Source organism: Mytilus trossulus, chromosome 4, assembly GCF_036588685.1.
Source record: "Mytilus trossulus isolate FHL-02 chromosome 4, PNRI_Mtr1.1.1.hap1, whole genome shotgun sequence".
Lineage (NCBI taxonomy): Eukaryota > Metazoa > Mollusca > Bivalvia > Mytilida > Mytilidae > Mytilus > Mytilus trossulus.
Genome location: NC_086376.1, coordinates 51667150 through 51688930, shown reverse-complemented (window position 1 = coordinate 51688930; position 21781 = coordinate 51667150). Strand labels below are relative to the sequence as shown.

Below are 21781 nucleotides of genomic sequence, written 5' to 3'. Positions count from 1 at the left end.
GGAATAATTTAACAGGACACAAAAACATCTACTGTCTAAGAACGCATGGATTGATTAGAGTGTCTGACGTCAGAAAAATTATATACGTCACATAAATTTGTCGTTCAATGTGCATACAAACAATTTTAAAATTTTCATAGGCAATGTACGCATACAGGGTTAAAATATCAAAAGTATGTAAGAATAAATTACAGAAATAGACCGAGATTCAAACTAGTCCAAAAGTTATACATAGAATTTATGAGAATCCAAAAATTGTTAATTCCACTACGCCATTGATTGATTTTGACGTTTGTGGTTCAACGTATATAGTAATTCATAATAGAAATATATCATAATGACATATTTATAGACAAATATCATACTGACGGGATCTTTTAAAGTACAGAGTCACGTTATAAGCACAAAAGAAATACAAAGAGTCACATATACAAAACAAATCACCAAAAAATGAAAGCCAATACAAACACATTGACGAGATGTATAAGTACCGAGCCACGTCAAACGGATATCACATAAAACCATTCAACAGTAAAAGTAATCTTAATAATAGAGCAAAAACAAATAAAAGAACAATAAAACATGTTGTTAAGATGATACACAACATCAGTACGCAGAATCTATACATCAAGACCATCGTGTATTATTTGAGAAGTTGATACGGAATATTTATCAACAAGGTCTTGGTACCTTCCGATGAACTGTTTTAGAAAAAGGACGATGTTCTTTGACATACCCCTGGTCCATCAACTTTCTACTCAGACACTGATGACGTTTTACAAAGTCTGAGTAGGAGCTGCAAGCTCTTGAATATCGAATAAGTTGAGAAATATATATCCCATACGCAGGTGAAGTTGGTATATTGCTACTAAGGTGGGGGAAATTTATAATTTCGAAATTAAAATCGTCTCGTTTGTCATAGATTCTGGTACTGAGATGACTGTGTAAGTCAAATTCGAGATATAAGTCTAAAAATGAGGCGGAGGAAGCCGTGTCTGTTGTTTCTTTAATCTCGAGTTCTGGGGGATATATTAATGGAACCCAATCAGAAAAGTTCGGATTGTTTAAGGAAAGAAAATCATCAATATATCTGAGAGTGAAATTAAATAATCTGGCTTCTTTGATCCTCTTGTTTTTGACAAGTGTCTGGAGGAACTCCGATTCATATGAAAATAAGAAGAGGTCGGCAAGAAGAGGCGCACAGTTTGTTCCCATAGGAATTCCGACAACTTGTTGGAAAAGTCTACCTCCAAACTCAACAAATATGTTGTCGATAAGAAACTCCAGCATACTGACTACTGAATACTGAAGCAAACCTAGGTATTTCAAGAAGTTGAACTCTTTATATATACATGTATGAGGATTCTGGACAAAGCTAGGTTTGCTCAATTCAAGAATTGACAAGGCATACAAGATTGTCATGCAGAATGTAGTAATCACAATGTGTAATTGTGGTACAGTAGTGAAAGTCCAACAAATCCCATTACTATACAAAAAAATGAAGGTATAATATTATTAACTACACATAATGTCAAACAATCCCACGGTTTCAGATAAGTTTTCATCACAAGGTGTCAATTATACAATACTTAAAAACATCAGTCCCACAACTCCCGTAAAACCACAAATGATGACAACCAACCCTTTTATTACTAGAGGTGTCTTTGAGACATTTGCAATGTGTTGTTGTTACAATAAAAGAACAAATTGTCGAAGTATCATAACTCATATAAAATGGCGCCATAGAACGATTAAGATAATGCTTACAAGTATGACATATTTATGTCAAACAGTCTCTTGATATGTATGTGTAACAAACAGACGTACAGAAGTTTACCAATAAATTCCTAACAACAAAAGCAATGCCTTAAACTATAAGCCTATCAAATAACATCGTTGAAATAGCAGAAATAATCACAAGACAATAGTTGTACTAATATATTTGCATTTTACTAAAATATTTTCTGAAGGCCCTTCAAACTTGAATCAATCAATAAGTAAAGTGCTTAAATACCACAGTGTCCACACTTTGAGATCTTGTCATTCACATGCATTTGAGTTTAAGGTTATAATATACTAAATAAAAGTTACATGGGCGCAGCCATTTGTGAAGGGAACATGGACATAGAGATGAAAAAAGCTGGCTATCTGTGATTGATTATTATATCATTAATATATTTTTCTCTTGGAAAGAGCTATGAATAAATGTTCATGCAAGCACAAATTTGTCCTCAAATTTAATGATTATAGGTCAGATTTTTTTTTATTTTTTATTTTTATTTTAAAAAGCAATCTAGCGGAAGGATTCAACAACATAGAACTTTAACGGCTAGTTATCGCTAAAATTCTTAGTCTGATTATAAATATATATGTTACAGTCATTTTATAATTTGTAATGGTAGTTCCGAAACGTAAGGAAACGATCAATTGATCGTGTAAACTATTTTATACTCCCAAATCTTTTGGAGAAAAGGAATTCCAATAAGAAAACACAATATTGTTGCAAGATCACGTTATCATATCGAAATCCTCGTAAATATTACTTCAGAAACTACTTCAACTGTCTTTTTTTCAGATGTAACTGTTAAACGATAAAGTAACTGTGCATCATCTTTTTAGCAGAACATGAAGCTAAGGGGACGACCATTTGATATCCGGGGGGGGGGGCAAAAGGGGGGGGGGAGGAGGATTTCGAAAATAAATAACTCAGCCTTGATAATCACAAAAATAAATGGTTTGTTCTGTTTTAGTTTGAAAATAAATTACCTGACTTGCAATGTATAGACAATAAATAACTCAGCAGGTCTAATCGAAAGTATGAGATGGCACCAGATTCCTCATAAATTCACCTTTTTCCCAAAAAAAAAATCGGGAAACACTTCCCAAATTTTTTAATAACAAAGGTATAAATATTATTTGAATATACTTGAAATGTCTGAAAAGCATTTCTTTTGTAATTTAGTAGTTTTGTTATGAACTTGATCATGAGTTTAAAAAAACCATCAGCCACAGACTTAACTATGTGAATTCCATTTTTGCTTTATTGTGCACATTGGTCTTTTGTTGTTGTCCCTAGAAACTTCAGTCTTACACTGATTTTATACATTTTGCTTTGAGACCAAAATATTATTAAAACAAAACTTCATTTTCAGATTATGAAAGGGTCTCCAGAACACCCAGAAAGCATGATTTTGCATCATTTGTTTTATAGCTTCTTGGTCCTTCAGTGGCTCCAAAACCCTTCAAAAAATGTTTTTGTCTCGCTCCGCTTGGCGTAGTATGTTTGTCAATACATTTAAAAGTGCCTAGTTATAAATAAACTTTAATACTATGTATGTATGCAATACATGTATATGCCGTTGGAATTTAAAAGATTCATTTCTGCAGAGGAAGGTGGTTAATCTAATTAAATGGTACATAATGACGTGACCATATTATATGTATTATTAATAATAAACAAATCATTTAAAAATTGTATGTTTTCGAATATCAAAAATATAGTTGTGAAAATGAATAATCAGTCCCTTGCTTTAATGAAAAGGAAAAATCTTGCTTCAATAGTGCAGAAAAGGAATAATCTGTCCTCTTAGTTTACAAAAATAAATAACCGATCAAAACAGGAATTTTACCAATGTTCAAATCTTACAGATATATTATAAAGAAACACATCAAGATATCAAACAATAACTCAGGAATCACATGAACTCCTAAAGGATCAAGGGTAAGCGTTTCCTGCTATGAATGCTTCACCTGCCATGTGAATCTTACACTCAAACACATTGTAACAATTGAGAGAAAAAAAAACACAATCGATTAAATTACAAACCAGACGACTATACGTTTATTTAAATATCATAGACCGCGAATACATGTCATAAGGGCGTTGAGAAACCGTCACATTGAATCGGTCAATAATCGTGATGGTGGCAATACAACTTATACTTAGTCAATTTCTTTTTCTTAACCCTCATGAACCATTTTATGTGTTGTAAGGAGGTAACTCTGATAATGAAATCTGAGAAATGAAAAATTAGAATATGCACGAGCGCTTCGGATTAACTGGTTTATCTTAACGCCAAACGATAGAGCACTGCCAATTTTTTATGTGTAGCTTTAGGTAAAATCACAAAAATACTGAACTCAGAGGAAAATCAATTTGGAAAGTCCATAATCACATGGCAAATTCAAAAAACAAAACGTATCAAAAACGAATGGACAAGAACTGTCATATTCCTGACTTGGTACAGGCATTTTCAAATGTAGAAAATGGTGGATTAAACCTGGTTCTATAGCGCTAACCCTCTCACTTTAATAACAGTCTCGTCAAATTCCGCTACATTTACATGATGCGTTAAATAAACAGTCACAATTAATAAAATAGTCAAAATATGGGTACATCAGTCATCATCGTATAACAATTTAACAGGACACAAAAACCATCTAATATCTACGAACACATGGATTGATTTGAGTGTCTGACGTCAGAAAAATTATATACGTCACATAAATTTGTCGTTCAATGTGCATACAATAGTTATCAAAAGTACCAGGATTAGAAACAATTTTAAAATTTACATAGGCAATGAACGCATACAGGGTTAAAAAATCAAAAGTATGTAAGAATAAATTACAGAAATAGACCGAGATTCAAACTAGTCAAAAAAGTTATACATAGAATTTATGAGAATCCAAAACTTTTAAAAGGAATAATTTAACAGGACACAAAAACATCTACTGTCTAAGAACGCATGGATTGATTAGAGTGTCTGACGTCAGAAAAATTATATACGTCACATAAATTTGTCGTTCAATGTGCATACAAACAATTTTAAAATTTTCATAGGCAATGTACGCATACAGGGTTAAAATATCAAAAGTATGTAAGAATAAATTACAGAAATAGACCGAGATTCAAACTAGTCCAAAAGTTATACATAGAATTTATGAGAATCCAAAAATTGTTAATTCCACTACGCCATTGATTGATTTTGACGTTTGTGGTTCAACGTATATAGTAATTCATAATAGAAATATATCATAATGACATATTTATAGACAAATATCATACTGACGGGATCTTTTAAAGTACAGAGTCACGTTATAAGCACAAAAGAAATACAAAGAGTCACATATACAAAACAAATCACCAAAAAATTAAAGCCAATACAAACACATTGACGAGATGTATAAGTACCGAGCCACGTCAAACGGATATCACATAAAACCATTCAACAGTAAAAGTAATCTTAATAATAGAGCAAAAACAAATAAAAGAACAATAAAACATGTTGTTAAGATGATACACAACATCAGTACGCAGAATCTATACATCAAGACCATCGTGTATTATTTGAGAAGTTGATACGGAATATTTATCAACAAGGTCTTGGTACCTTCCGATGAACTTTTTTAGAAAAAGGACGATGTTCTTTGACATACCCCTGGTCCATCAACTTTCTACTCAGACACTGATGACGTTTTACAAAGTCTGAGTAGGGGCTGCAAGCTCTTGAATATCGAATAAGTTGAGAAATATATATCCCATACGCAGGTGAAGTTGGTATATTGCTACTAAGGTGGGGGGAAATTTATAATTTCGAAATTAAAATCGTCTCGTTTGTCATAGATTCTGGTACTGAGATGACTGTGTAAGTCAAATTCGAGATATAAGTCTAAAAATGAGGCGGAGGAAGCCGTGTCTGTTGTTTCTTTAATCTCGAGTTCTGGGGGATATATTAATGGAACCCAATCAGAAAAGTTCGGATTGTTTAAGGAAAGAACATCATCAATATATCTGAAAGTGAAATTAAATAATCTGGCTTCTTTGATCCTCTTGTTTTTGACAAGTGTCTGGAGGAACTCCAATTCATATGAAAATAAGAAGAGGTCGGCAAGAAGAGGCGCACAGTTTGTTCCCATAGGAATTCCGACAACTTGTTGGAAAAGTCTACCTCCAAACTCAACAAATATGTTGTCGATAAGAAACTCCAGCATACTGACTACTGAATACTGAAGCAAACCTAGGTATTTCAAGAAGTTGAACCCTTTATATATACATGTATGAGGATTCTGGACAAAGCTAGGTTTGCTCAATTCAAGAATTGACAAGGCATACAAGATTGTCATGCAGAATGTAGTAATCACAATGTGTAATTGTGGTACAGTAGTGAAAGTCCAACAAATCCCATTACTATACAAAAAAATGAAGGTATAATATTATTAACTACACATAATGTCAAACAATCCCACGGTTTCAGATAAGTTTTCATCACAAGGTGTCAATTATACAATACTTAAAAACATCAGTCCCACAACTCCCGTAAAACCACAAATGATGACAACCAACCCTTTTATTACTAGAGGTGTCTTTGAGACATTTGCAATGTGTTGTTGTTACAATAAAAGAACAAATTGTCGAAGTATCATAACTCATATAAAATGGCGCCATAGAACGATTAAGATAATGCTTACAAGTATGACATATTTATGTCAAACAGTCTCTTGATATGTATGTGTAACAAACAGACGTACAGAAGTTTACCAATAAATTCCTAACAACAAAAGCAATGCCTTAAACTATAAGCCTATCAATTAACATCGTTGAAATAGCAGAAATAATCACAAGACAATAGTTGTACTAATATATTTGCATTTTACTAAAATATTTTCTGAAGGCCCTTCAAACTTGAATCAATCAATAAGTAAAGTGCTTAAATACCACAGTGTCCACACTTTGAGATCTTGTCATTCACATGCATTTGAGTTTAAGGTTATAATATACTAAATAAAAGTTACATGGGCGCAGCCATTTGTGAAGGGAACATGGACATAGAGATGAAAAAAGCTGGCTATCTGTGATTGATTATTATATCATTAATATATTTTTCTCTTGGAAAGAGCTATGAATAAATGTTCATGCAAGCACAAATTTGTCCTCAAATTTAATGATTATAGGTCAGATTTTTTTTTTATTTTGACCAAAATTGCGGAAAATTTTCTGCTTAATCGTAAGACCATATATATTTAAGTGCGGTAAAATCACATATAGATCTCACGCTCAAATAAGACAATAGATAAAGGCAACAGTGGTATACCGCTGTTCAAAACTCGTAAATCTATGGACAAAAAACAAAATTGGGGTAACAAACTTAAACTGAGGGAAACGCATTAAATATAAGAGAACAACGACATAACACACACATAAACGGACTAAGTAGTAGACAAAATCCGATGAGCATAACAACTATAACATCAAAACCAAGTACATGAATTTGGGATAGTAAGTACCGTGACATGTCTTATAGTAATGTGAATTCACAATCAAATATAAGAGAAAACAAACGACACAACGGAGACACAACGTTTAAATGTTACACACACAGAATGAACTATGACATAACAATGGCCATTTTCCTGACTTGGTACAGGACATTTTTATAGATATAAATGGTGGGTTGAACCTGGTTTTGTGGCATGCCAAACCTCGCACTTTAAAGGGAAAATTCACGATTTTTTACTTATGGTTTAAATATGTTCATTATGACATAATATATATATTCACAAAGTTTTATCGCTATATGTGCAGTAATAAAGGAGAAATTCAATATTTAATGAAAAAATGTTAACTACTTCCTGTAGGTCGTGACGTTTTCTCCTGGTTTTTGCATGCCGGGATTTAAAATACAATCATTAAAAGTCTTGGTGTTTAATCATATTTTAACGTAATCGTAAGCGCGCCGATGACTTATGCTTTATCTAATAACCATCCGATAATAAGAAGATAAAACGCACATACGTTCAATTGTACATATTCATGAGATAAATTTTCTATGTTAAACGTATATATTCGAATTATTTTTGTAGACAACACAAAAAGTTATAAATTTATTTTTAATTAATGTATTTTCGGATTGATAAGGTGAACATTGAATATCAAGAAAGAAAGCAAATCCCGAAAATGATTTGAAACTTTAATACTCAATAGCTTTCCTAGAAAATATTCACATCCCTCGGGGATTATTAGTGTACGTCCAGTTGCATATGTCGGAACAATTGTGGTGATGACGAATTTCTTTCATTATTCGAGAACAATCTAATTGATATATAAATCTGTGATTTTACTATGTTCATAACTTCGATGAACCAAAGCAAGTTATAGATAGACCTGTATTTAAATCAAATTGGTCCTCTTCTTCTTCTTCTTCTTTTGGTATACAATAGTCTATCGAATTGGATGATTACATACTGTTGGTATACGTGGACTAGTCTATTTACAAAACTTTTACCCCAATTTGCACAAAATGTATGTTTCTTTCTTATGTTCAATGTATACATGTATATATTTCAAATTGCGCTGTAGTTCCGTAACTTTCTATCCGGGCGTATAAACGAATCGTCGACAAGTTCGCACATTTTTTTAATCAACATTTCTGGAATGATCCAACTATGTCATTTACTATATTGACACTGAGTAAATATTACATTTTCCCAGAGACATATAATACAATTATATGTCTCTGATTTTCCCAAATTAACCCTTAGAAAAAATACGTATATTTGTATATTTTCATTTTTTTTTAATTTTTTTTTTGTTATCATTTTTTTTTTTATAAATAATATTCTTTACACCAGTAATTTTATTTATAAACAAGCGTATGAGTTAAGTAATGACTAGTATATTATATCACTTTCGGACACGCAAGACAGAGATGTATATTATACATGCACCTGATAGTTCAAAATGGAAAGTTATAAGTTATCGGCCGTGTACACTGATCAATACCTACAGAAGTGAAACGATGCATGAACTTGCAAGCCCGACAGGAAATCGCTTGAATACCTGGACGTGTCACCTTACACCCCTCACAATGTCTTTGGGAGTAATACCTTAAGCCATGCGGGTGATCAGTGGAGCGAAGATCCTAATTTATTTGAATAAAGTATATTACTTTAAAGAATTATGAACGAATTAGATTTTCAAAAACAATTTTCACGGAACACTTATTTATGATTTGAACTTTGACTTTTTAACTAATTCCAATATTAACAGTTTAAAAATAACAGACTATATGGTTATAAAAAAAATAAGAACATTTTCCGAATCAAGTTAGTTAGTCAGATAAAACAACCGTACGATTGACAAGATATCGACACGTAATTACGACTACATCGGTTACTGTAGTTTTGTTTCTTTGTGGTTTATAGACATATCGTGATTTTTATTTGGACAAGATAACAAAATGGCGGAACGCAAAGAACTGATACTCAAAATTTAAAATCGATGGTGATCTCTTAGCTAGCGGAATAAAACTTTAATATTTATAAATTTGAGCATTTTTATACAGAATGGACATAATATCAATTTTTGATTTTTTTTGCGAAGTTTCCCTTTAATGGCAATGTTAAATATAACATTGAAATGACAACATAATATTACAGGAATACAATACAAATAAATAGGAGAAAGTATTAGATAAAGAAACACATGATTTATAGCAGTTTTCCCATAATTAGTTTATTAAAAACGCTAATTAAGGAGATAATTGCTAAAAATAGCATTGCTGGAAATGGGGCTTTATAATCTTAAGCTATCCGCCTGATGCAAACAGATTTTTTACTACAAATTGTTATATAAAGATGCTCGGTTATTAAAATTTAAAGTAAAAACAAAATACTGAAGACGTAATGGGGCAAACATAAAGTCCGTATACTACCTCCTCCTGTATTTCTAATTCATTTGAAAACGCAAGTAGCCCAAATAGACATATCATAGATACCAGGATCAAAATTTTATATTTACGACAGACGCGCATAGGCATAAATTAGGTTAGCCGTATTTGGCACAAATTTTTGGAATTTGTGATCCTCAATGCTCTTCAACTTTGTATGTGTTTGGCTTTATTACTATTTTGATATGAGCGTCACTGGTGAGTCTTATTTAGACGAAACGCGCGTCTGGCGTACTAAATTATATTTACACTACTGGGTCGATGCCTCTGCTGGTGGACGTTTCGTCCCCGAGAGTATCATCAGCCCAGTAGTCAGCACTTCGGTGTTGACATGAATATCAATTATGTGGTCATTTTTATAAATTTCCTGCTTACAAAACCTTGGATTATTCGAAAAACTAAGGATTTTCTTATCCCAGGCATAGATTACCTTAGCCTTATTTGGCACAACTTTTTGAGATTTTGGATCCTCAATGCTCTTCAACTTTGTATGTGTTTGGCTTTATTACTATTTTGATATGAGCGTCACTGGTGAGTCTTATTTAGACGAAACGCGCGTCTGGCGTACTAAATTATATTTACACTACTGGGTCGATGCCTCTGCTGGTGGACGTTTCGTCCCCGAGAGTATCACCAGCCCAGTAGTCAGCACTTCGGTGTTGACATGAATATCAATTATGTGGTCATTTTTATAAATTTCCGGCTTAAAAAACCTTGGATTTTTCGAAAAACTAAGGATTTTCTTATCCCAGGCATAGATTACCTTAGCCTTATTTTGCACAACTTTTTGAGATTTTGGATCCTTAATGCTCTTCAACTTTGTATTTGTTTGGCTTTATGGCTATTTTTATATGAGCGTCACTGATGAGTCTTATGTAGACGAAACGCGCGTCTGGCACACTAAATTATAATCCTGGTATCTTTGATAAATATAAGTATCAGTACATGGTATTTTGATTCGTATTCATGCTATTCAGATAGCTACATGTAACTGCTCTGCATTATTGTGTTGTTAACTTTGTTGTTAACACATTTTAGCAATTATATTTTTAATGCAACTTTGTAAGAAATAATCTTAGAGAGTACAGAGGTTTTTTTTTCACTACAAGATAACTTCTATTCAGTTTGAATAATTATCGTGGCATCAGCTCTGCTTTTAAAATCAGTGTAGAAAGTATTTATGTACTCTTGTAATCCTGTTTCATAGGGAAATTCTGAACGTTTCGGACGAAAAGTTAATGTGGTCATTTCATATGTAATAGAAGGATATACTTTGACGACATTGATTAAATTATACAAATATTTCATGTGAAATTATCGTTATTGTAAGTTATCATATCTACACGCAAACAACCAACACATACACATTGACATGATCTTCGTGATGTTGTTAGATGAATCATGTCATCCTTTTATATAAATATTGACCTAAGAATTTCAGATCGTCTGCTATCATGCTTTATTAAACATAATCATCTTCTGCATTTATCAATAGATGATGTATTGTTAATCCATATATATGTATTTATAAATAAATACAAAATTATAAATGAATATTTCTTTTCATGACCAGTCTAGGAACAATTTGAAATTGCTTTTTTTCTATGATGCGTTATAATGTCATTTTCTTAAAGGGTTAAAAAAGGAAAACAGTGTTACTTTAAAAGTGGTTTTTTTTTCAGTTCTAAGATTCATATCATACAGTATCTTAAAAATGTTCAATTGGACGGTAAACTCATCATAGATACCAGGTTTAAATTTTGTGTTTACACCAGACGCGTGTTTTTGTTGTGAATGTGTTGGTCATTTTTCGCGCATTTTCAGACAAATTGGCATATTTTAAGCACAAAACTACTTTCTAAGTGTGACAGGCGCCTTGCTGTGTTTTCATCATCATGAAATTGAACTCCTGATATATTGAGTATTCATGATTCAAATAATGCGTTTAAACTTCCGGTCAGATCGGAATCAGAATGATGTGTTTTAATGGTTGACATGTTTTCATATACCTACTAGACTATCGCATAACAATCCGACTCAGATGTCAGTCTATTACAAAGCTGGATACATATGTATATCCCATTATTATGTGTTTCTCATAAATACGCATTTAATTTGCCTCTGAATTTTAAACAGCCATTCGTCGTCATCATTTCGGTACTGCAAACAGATTGTACATACTCTGGCTCAATTTAAATTGATATCACCAACATAAAAAGACTTCATAATGTAATATAAGCAATATCTTGAATCTAATCTCTTGCTAATAAAATCTATTTCATGGACTAATCTAATCGCTGTGTTATCCTATACTTAATAATATCATAAACCCGTTGAAACCATTGTTTTGAATCGCAAAATGTTCGAAACCAAAATCCCGTCCGTTTTTCTTCAAATATGACTTTTCGCATATGAACGTATCACCGTTTTTGTTATTTCACGAGCAACACGACTGGTGCCACATGTGGAGCATGATCTCCGCATATGAGATAACTTCGAGTTTTTTGTGGGGTTTATGTTACTCAGTTTTTATTTTCTGTGTTGTGTTTTGTAGACTGTTGTTGGTTTTATTTTCTCATGACTATTCCTTTGATATTTTCTGCTTCTCTTCTGCAAAACTTGAACATCGAAAGTCATATTTCATAACATCGAGAAATCTCTTTTAAATCACTTACATAGATTTTTTTTCATTTTGATATTGTTGTGAATGGTGACCTTCCCATTATTTACAATAAAAATATAGCATTATGTTATGAACTATTAACCAAAAACATACTATTATATATCGCATTCTCAAACTCACAGCGTCACGCTGTGTATGAACTTCATTGATGTCTAATCTAGAAAAAAAAATGAATAAAACATGAATATGTGGAACCAAAGATCATGTATGGATGGATTTAGTTTATTCGCTCAATCGATGTCATCAGGATTCTAAACGTTATTGGGTTTGTTCATTATCAATATGTTTAGTAGTTTAGATGATTTATGCACCAAAAGGGTTTAAGCATTTCCATTTTTGCAACAGTATCAAATTGATGACTAAAAACAAATATCAAATTCAACATTCTAACATATTCATAAAATTTAGAGATGTGGTTTATTGCTGGATTTAAGCCCAAAACAAAATTAGCAGGCATTCGAAATTACAGTGGGTACTGTGTGTACAGCTCAGTTAACAAAATTGTTCTGCAAGACATCGTGTATAGTTGAAACAGTTGCAATTGAAGTCTTAGGAAAAAAACCTGCATATTTGCAATCCTTAAATTGACAAACACTACAGTAACTGTAGATCATCGACAGAAACATAAAAGCTCTTATCATGATCTTGGATGAAAATGCCCCAATTTTGACTGGAATAAATTACTTCTTTTGTCTGAGGTCATATATTTAAAGAGAAAAGGAAATCCCACAATATAATGCTTGTCTAATTTATAATGATTTGAATATTATTTCAATTAATACAAAAAATGACATGCATAATGCAACATCTATAGCAATAAACAATTCTAAATATTCTCAAAGGGAAAAATACAGTGGTGTTACAAAGATAAAGTGTATGCATTTATCGTTGATATTTATAGAGTGTGTATTAAAAATGAAATTTGCTCTTTTTTTTGCTTTTTTTTTATGAAAGTTCATTTTTTGGCATACATTTAAAACGTTTGACGTCCATAAACAAAATCTTCGTACAGCTGTGCTTAACCAATTCCATGAAAAATGCTTCATTTACTAACATTCAATATTCTTTTTTCGTGCAACATTTTTGTGTCTGTTTTCATCTTTTGTGTTTAAATTTCCTTGCCTATACCCCTTACACCACTTGCCTAAAAGAAAAAGTGTTTTGTCAAAAATATTCTAAAAATTATTTCACTTTAGCCTGGATGATGTTTTGATCATTCAATAAAAATTGCAAGTATAAAAGCATTTTACCGAATTATTAAATTTAGTTATGGGAAATATATTTTAATTTAAAATTAAATCGGGAAATTGAGTTCTGGGGTAGAAAAAGATTTTCGAAAATTTATTATCTCCCTGCATGTACCCCGGTACCTATCTAATTTCTCGCGGTTACATGTGGATTTATCCTTATTAAGCTAAAGACCACACAGATGTCGTTGTATTGTTACTTCCGTTGATCGAAGTTGAATGGAGAAAAAAAAGCTACATCACTTGCAGAAAAAATGGAACAAAAGTGTTTAAACGGTATTTTATTACTTAGGGATATCCATATTTAATAAAGAAAATCATCTGGGAAGAGCAAGGACTCGTTGATTTAACCGGTAAGTGAAATTTTATTACATTTTCAAACAATTTTTTCTGGCCGTTGCCCCAATTTCTTGAAACGAAGTTGGCGGCAACCTTTCGCTTCGCTCTATAGTCGAGATTCACGTTGATAGTAAACATGCATATTTTAGTTTTAAAATATGGTATAATATTATACATATGGTACAAATAAGTGATATATATCGAAAAATCTGAGATTTATGATAATAAGGGGGAGGGACTATATGGGGCTCATACAGGATCCCGGTGTCCTCAAGCACCTGTGTCCCTATCGGTCTTATCTGAACCACTGCGTTTACATTACAATCAAAAACGCAATCGATCTATCATTTTTACCCGTAAAACTGTAAACATTGTGTATAAATACAGAACTGATTCATCAAATACACTGATAAACACACTTGAAAAAAAAGTAAATAAAGTTATTGTTTCTCTTGAATCAAAAGTTAAAATTTTTGATACTGGCTATTGCAGTTTTCTTTAATTTTGAAAAATAATAACTGGAGCAACGAAGTTACAACCAACGCCGGAAATACTACGGTTCCTGCCAAGAAAATAAATCATAAGAAAAGAAGACACAGATTTCGCAAATCTATGCTACAGCGAAAACAACATGTTTTCAGTTTGTTTTAAAGGTCTCTTAACAGAGAAATATGGATAAAACAACGAACCTCTGAGATAGTTTTGACGCTATACATGTACATGCGCATACGTTATTTTCGAATCAATCGTACTAGTTTAAACCGATCTTTGCGTTCACATTAAAAGTAAGACCAGTTTACTTTAGATCGATTCAAACTAAACTACCTCTTTTGGTGTTTTAGTTTAGACTGATTGAAGATAGATTCAAAGCGTTCACATTAGCCCTTAACCCGATATTAAGTGAACCGGTCTAGTTTAAATCGATAAAAATTACCTAGTGTGAACGGGGTCTTAAATAAGATGATCATAAATATATGAAAGAAATATAACAGAATCCTGCAAGATGGTTTTTATTTTATTGAAGGTTGGAATTTCAATCCGCCAAACTCATCGATTATAATATCGACCAAATAGTCCAGCGTTTTCTTAATGATAAGCAGATAATGCTCCACATATGGTACTCGTCGTTTTGTTATGATTAGTACAGATTCGGTGACAAGTGTCATCCAATAACATCATAATCGAGGACATAAAGGCGAGTATGTGATAACAACAAATAAAAAATAGCCGTAGTCACGCGTGACACAGATATTCTATAACGATCAATAGACCCTTAACCTTGTTCGCAAAACTTTAAAATTTAACACTTGAAACTCTAGGTACAATAGCTTCATTGTAAACAGACGCCCTCTATCAAGTAAATCATAGGAAACGCAACCTGATATATCTTAACAACTGCGGGATTTCTCAATATCCAGGTATTTCTTGGATGCTGTTGCATAAAAATGGAAGATACAACTTGGAAGCTGAAATTATCCTTTTCTTGTCGAGGAGTTGTGTTCGCAACCAACACTAATTGTTAATATCTAGATATTCATATCACATTCTCCATTCATGTCAATGTCGATTGGCATATGCAATATGTTAATGAAGGAATGTTTAAATAGATTATACTTTACATTTACTCAAATGTCAACATACCTTTTACTGTATATACCATGTTCAGAATTGTTTTCTTTATCCAAATTCGCACATGGAAACTATTATCCTATTTGGACTGAGAAAATTTTGGAGATTGAGTGTTTTGCTTCTAACCTTTTTGGTGGTATTTCCACTTGGATTTCTTTAACGTTATATGCAAGTCCAAACACGACACATGTTTGTATAGTTTTAAGGTGGTATCAATAAAATTACAGAACCACGTACACTGACCCTCGGGAATATTGAACCAATTTTCCAAATTATGCATTTTCTTAATGTTTCTTTACTTTAAATCCTAGTTGAACCAGTAAGCAGTAAAAGCAACAGTAGTATGCCTCTGACTGTTCAATATTTATAAATCTACTTAGCGCTCACAAATCCGGGTTACAAACTAAAACCGAGGGAAACACCGTGATCACATAGAAGAGGAAAACAACGGACCAACAGTAACACTGAGCTGCAACAAAAACCAACGCAAATATACATAAAAATGGACTATCATATAACAACTGCGAGAAAAAAAGATTGATCAGAGCCATTACAGGATAAAAATTTGAAATTACATGATGAAAATAGCAAATTATTTCCAGTTCAGTGTTCTAATCGTTTACTTATCTACATTGGCTAGAGGTATAGGGGGAGGGTTGAGATCTCACAAAAATGTTTAACCCCGCCGCATTTTTGCGCCTGTCTCAAGTCAGGAGCCTCTGGCCTTTGTTAGTCTTGTACTATTTTTATTTTAGTTTCTTGTGTACAATTTGGAAATTAGTATGGCGTTCATTTTCACTGAACTAGTATATATTTGTTTAGGGGCCAGCTGAAGGACGCATCCGGGTGCGGGAATTTCTCGCTACATTAAAGACCTGTTGGTGACTTTCTGCTGTTGTTTTTTTTCTACGGTCGGGTTGTTGTCTCTTTGACACATTCCCCATTTCCATTCTCAATTTTAATAAAGGAATCAATGCTATCAACACCAGCAACATTTTTCATTACAAAGAGGTAACATCTAATAAAATTCCAACTTTCTTTTCAAAATCCTACAGTTACAACGAAACCATTGGACATAAAGTATAAAACTATAAGCAAGCATTGCAGGGCCTTGATTTAGGGAAATAACAAACTTTTTTTGTACTATTGTTTTTCTGTTTGTCTTTTTCATTTTTAGCCATGGCGTTGTCAGTTTGTTTTAGATTTATGAGTTTGACTGTCCCTTTGGTATCTCTCGTCCCCCTTTTACATCACTGGAAATCTAACATAATTCAGCATTAACATCTTCGAAAGGTGATATATCATGGTCCTAAGTTCAGAGAACATCAACATATCATTTGGAACCATAACATCAAAATAACTATGACCCCTATTGAGGACTATGCCAGATTATTGACTGAACGAGAAGGTGTTAAACTGCACATCTCGTGAAAATGGCGTAAGCTATTAGGTCTTTCAATAAACGTCGAATTCAAAAGTTGAAAACAGTGTAAATGATCCACAAAAGTCTGTATTCAAAGACAAAAAAGTTGCGAAATTTCTTTCATCTTTTCACGATACATATGCTGTTATTCCTGCAGACAAAGCTTCAAATAATAGTTTTTGTGTAGGTAAATAGCAAGACTACGAGTGTCCGATAAATGAAGAAGGAATACATTAGCTCTCATTTAATCCCACATACAAAAACATATCATTTGATAAGGGTTTGATTGTTAGTGAATCATAAGTTCTTCATGGTTTCAATTAACTTTACCTTGAACAGTAAATCTGAGAAATTCCCTCGTTCGAGTACTGCTATACTCAAATGTTTGAAACCTTTACCTATGTTTCTGTTTGTTTTGCTCACACATGATTATCAATATGAATTTAATGCGAATGTCATACATGTGAGAGGTTCAGCTAGCTATAAAAGAGGTTTCGTTCACTATTTTCTACATAAGGGAATGTCAGAAATATGACAATAAAATTGAGAATGGAAATGGGGAATGTGACAAAGAGACAACAACCCGACCATAGAACAGACAACAGTAGAACTTTGTTTTCCATTCGTTTGATGTGTTTGAGCTTTTGATTTTGACATTAGATAAAGGACTTTTCGATTTGAATTTACATTGGAGTTTGGTTTTTCGTTTTTTGTTTCATTTTGTTTTTGAATATAGGTATGTAACGGCACTGACAACATCATAAGTGTAATTGTATCAAAATATGAATTTCCGTTCATAAATTTTTTTTAATAAGCAAAACAAATGTGTCTTCATTTCCATCTTATTATACTTCTAATTGGTTACTCTTATCTGTCAGATTGCTCTGTATCAAAATAACCCCTTTCTCATAATTTTTGACGTTTTTTTGGCAAAACGAATTAATATTCACTCCACTTTGTAACTTAGTGAAAACTCTTTTTTAAACGACTATATGAAGACAGACATTCGACATATGGTATCATTGAACCTAAATTTTCGGTTAATTTATTAGCTAATTATATAGGCAATAAAGTCTTTCGTTGATACACGTTACTTCTTATTTTTGAAAGGTTGCATCTGTTCGAAAGATTATTAAAGAAAGAAAGAACTTGAAAGAATTTGAAAAAGAATAAAACAATTGATCTGTGTAAATATTTTTGTTAAATTTGCAATAAATAAATTAACTGTCCTTCAACATATGACCTGTACAAAGCAAATTAATGTTCTCTACGTTAACACGTTTAGTCAAAATATACATTGAGAGCCAAACAAATAAGTTATTTTGAGTGCTTTGCCAATCAAATAGAAACCAGAAAAAAGATCTAAAGACGAATCCCAATTCTTTTGTAATATTTTGTCTTTTTGGATTTTTATTATCCCCATTAGGTACATAGTTTATTGTAACATGAAATGAATTTCGTTAAAGGTTTTGAATGTTGACTTTATCTGTTGTTTGCTATTTCCAGAGGTTGTATATTTTGACAACACTTGTTCGTTACATCATAGTACAAAGTAAGTTAAACAAATGGAACAGTTGGTCTCTCCTTTTTGCTTAGCTAATCTGTAAGTACCATCAAAAGAATATTTACCTAACCTTTCGACATTCCATCTTAGTGTTCCAGATTTATATTGTTATGGCAGTGCACTCAACTAGCTCTTCATGCAGTAATATCTGTTGTCCAATAAATAGCAAAGATGGTTACAGTTTTACTGCACCAGACGTTCATTTTAACAATTCATTGATGTCTCTTCATTGATGCTGGAGGCAAAATTGTATAAAAAAGCAATCCAGTGTATTACAGAAAAGGACTTAAACGGTTAACCCGTCAACATCACTGTAAAAACAAGTGTTAATGATTTAACACTATTATTAACACCTTCCTGGAAACACTTATTTAACATGTTAAAATGTTAATCATTAACACTCAAGTTGATATGACTACTACTACTACTTCACTCTAAACTAACTTCTAAACTAACTTCACCAAAATGTTTTACAAGATTCAGGACAGACAAATGAATGGATTGACAGTCTGAAAAGAAATAATGCCATCTACTATCATAGATAAGGCATTGAAGACAGAAACAGCACTAAATATAAACCATGGTCATCTCAGGTACTCTGGAATTCTGAAAGTTTCCTTAAGTGTGAATTCTTAATAAAACATAATAACCATCTGTATAGTTTTTACTCATTTTTATTTCTTGACAACACGTCAGAGAATTTTATCCAATTGCTTGATTTTTGCTGGGTATATTGATCCCCAATAGCCCACTGTTGTAAAATCCCCAGTGTCTGGGAATAAATTTCGGGATAATCCAAATCAAAAACATAATAAACTGCAATTAGTAACAGTAATGAGTCCAACACATTTAATGTTTGTCCTATTATTTTCCTGCCATCTCCAATTACGTGTGAACATAAGGTATTTCCCTCCTGGTCAAGGAAGACCACTACATACGGAGCCTCTTCCTCTTCCGTTTCCAAGTGTTTTATGGGAAGGGAATCTATTTTCTGCACATTCTGAAAAAAAACCAGTCAATTATTTTTTTATGAACTTCAGTGATGAATACAATAATTGGTCCTTGTACAAAAATTTAATAATTAACTTTTCACTTATTTATTTCATGCATAATATTTTATAAAAATAAATAGACAATGTGTCCATGCGACACAGATGCCTCCACTTGCATATAATTTAAAAAGGGCCATAAATCTAGAACAATAAAAGTGATGCCACCCAAATTCGAATTTGGTCTATGTTTTGAGGTTATTCATGTAATCATTTTGAATATAAGTTTCATTAATGTAAAAAAGCCAATTCTAATGTCAATTATCACAAGCAGTTTTTTTTTGTGTAACTATACACACATCTTGACAAAAGAGCTATTGAATTCATTACTACCACTATCTTAATTAAAAGTATCAGTTTCTTGTACCAATATCAGAGTTTTATCTGTTTAAACTGTTACAAATTAATCTACCAAAATACTGTTTAATTGAATATACCTTTACAACTTTAATGCATGACTTGGATTTAATCCCTTTCCCCTTCTTTCTGTTAACATTGTTTTCTAACCCTTTTACAAGAGCAATACTCTTTTCTGTCTCTGTTTCCTGTGAAGAAATATTAAATAGAATAAATGAAAATTTCTTTTGCAACATGATAACATGTTTACTTATTATTCCAAACCTTTGTACTGAAAGCACATTGGCCTATTTGACAGTGTATGATAAACATGGGGTCATGTTTGTGTACTCGTACAAAATGAATGCAGAAATCTTTATGAGATCTTGTAGTGTAAACACACATAGGACAATAGTACTCCATCAAAAACTTTTACATGTAGGTAAAACTGTATACAATGTATGGCTTCAAACCACCAGTAACGGTTTAAATTAAATGTGTCAAAAACATGTACTTAGATGCATCAATACTTTACGCATTTAACTTCATTTTATTTTTTTACATATTAAAAAAATACTTCAGATGCATAAGATGTGTAACTATTACTTTATATAAAAGACTACCTATCACTTATGTATAAATGCAAATGCAAAGTATTGAAGTCATTTAAGACAGTAAATTGAGACATTTTAATAACCTCATAATATTTTGTAATACAAAAGAACCATGAAACTCTTTCAATAGCATAATTAATATTGTATTGTTCCAAATCTGTGTTACAAAGTATTACAGGTACATGTATACATTTGTACAATAATTAATACTGACTTGTTTAAAACAAATTATATAAATGAAAAATGGATAAAATGTAGATCTTATAGAATTCTTTACACAAACATTTTTTATTCACACTAGCTTCTCAATCCACCAGTGTGCCATAAAAATGGGATTAATGTGTTTAAAAAGTGATACTTGTCAGTAAATATAATTTTCAGTTTGCATAACCGTCTCTAAATATATGACACACACATGATAAATCCATTAAATGTAACAGGTATTGAAAGAACACAAAAGATATGCCCATGCTTTGTTTTTTGAACTGTTGAAAGTCTGCACTGTCTGGTGAGAACACGTGACACCCCCCCCCCCCCCCCTTTTATCATGTTTATTATAATTAACTAAGTTGAATCCTTTTTAACTCCAAATTATAAGAATAAAAGCCATCACAAATGATAAAAAAGTTATTTTGATTATATAAGTATTTAACAAAAGATAGGGATATATGTATTAACCACTATCAAGCCATCCGGCATCACATGTGATGGAAACGCGCGGCAACTCTTTGAACTTGTCATGCCAAGACTCAGAGATTTCATGTTATTGTCTCTAGACAGGCAAGCATCACACAGAATTATATATAAAAGGAAATACTTACATTTTAGTTGATAAAGTTGTATTTAAATCTGTGTTTGCTTGTTTTCTTTGACGTGTTGACCACTTTCTGACTATTCTAGTTGTGATTCCAACTTTTGAAAAGATGGAGCGTTTCGAAAAAGGCGGTAAAATTTCAGCATCCTGTCACGTGCTAATTCAGAAGAGATTAATGGGTGTGTTAATCTGTGTGCATGCTGTTTTCACATCCGTGTTAAAGATTAATTTGTTCTTATCCCAATAGTTGGTTTCTGAATAATTACGTTTTCAATTAATGTCATATTAAGATTAGATATGCCTAATTTTGCTAAATCTTTATGTGTACAAAGAAGATAATTGGTTCTTGACTCTG

At 32.2% G+C, this 21781-nt stretch overlaps 1 protein-coding gene across 2 annotated transcripts; it reads right to left on the bottom strand.

The window, feature by feature from the left end:
* Positions 1–19271: 19271 nt before the first annotated feature.
* On the bottom strand, positions 19272–21781 carry LOC134713991 (uncharacterized). Of its 2 annotated transcripts, XR_010106456.1 has the most exons (3): positions 21434–21781; positions 20100–20207; positions 19272–19613 (listed from the first exon to the last, which is right to left on the bottom strand). XR_010106456.1 is itself a non-coding variant. In XM_063575250.1 (2 exons), the coding sequence occupies exons 1-2, from the start codon at positions 20253–20255 to the stop codon at positions 19278–19280; spliced, it is 492 nt and encodes a 163-aa protein (XP_063431320.1). In that variant the 5' UTR covers positions 20256–20322; the 3' UTR covers positions 19272–19277. The 2 variants fall into 2 exon arrangements, 1 of the variants encoding a protein (XP_063431320.1); XM_063575250.1 differs by lacking the exon at positions 21434–21781 and having other exon boundaries at positions 20100–20322.

What these genes read in the sequence shown, in the direction of transcription:
- LOC134713991 (XM_063575250.1), bottom strand. Translation starts at nt 20,255, where the DNA reads ATGTTGCAAAAGAAATTTTCATTTATTCTATTTAATATTTCTTCACAG. An exon ending in CATGCATTAAAGTTGTAAAG is followed by an intron (nt 19,614 to 20,099) that starts GTATATTCAATT and finishes GTTTTTTTTCAG; the next exon opens with AATGTGCAGAAAATAGATTC.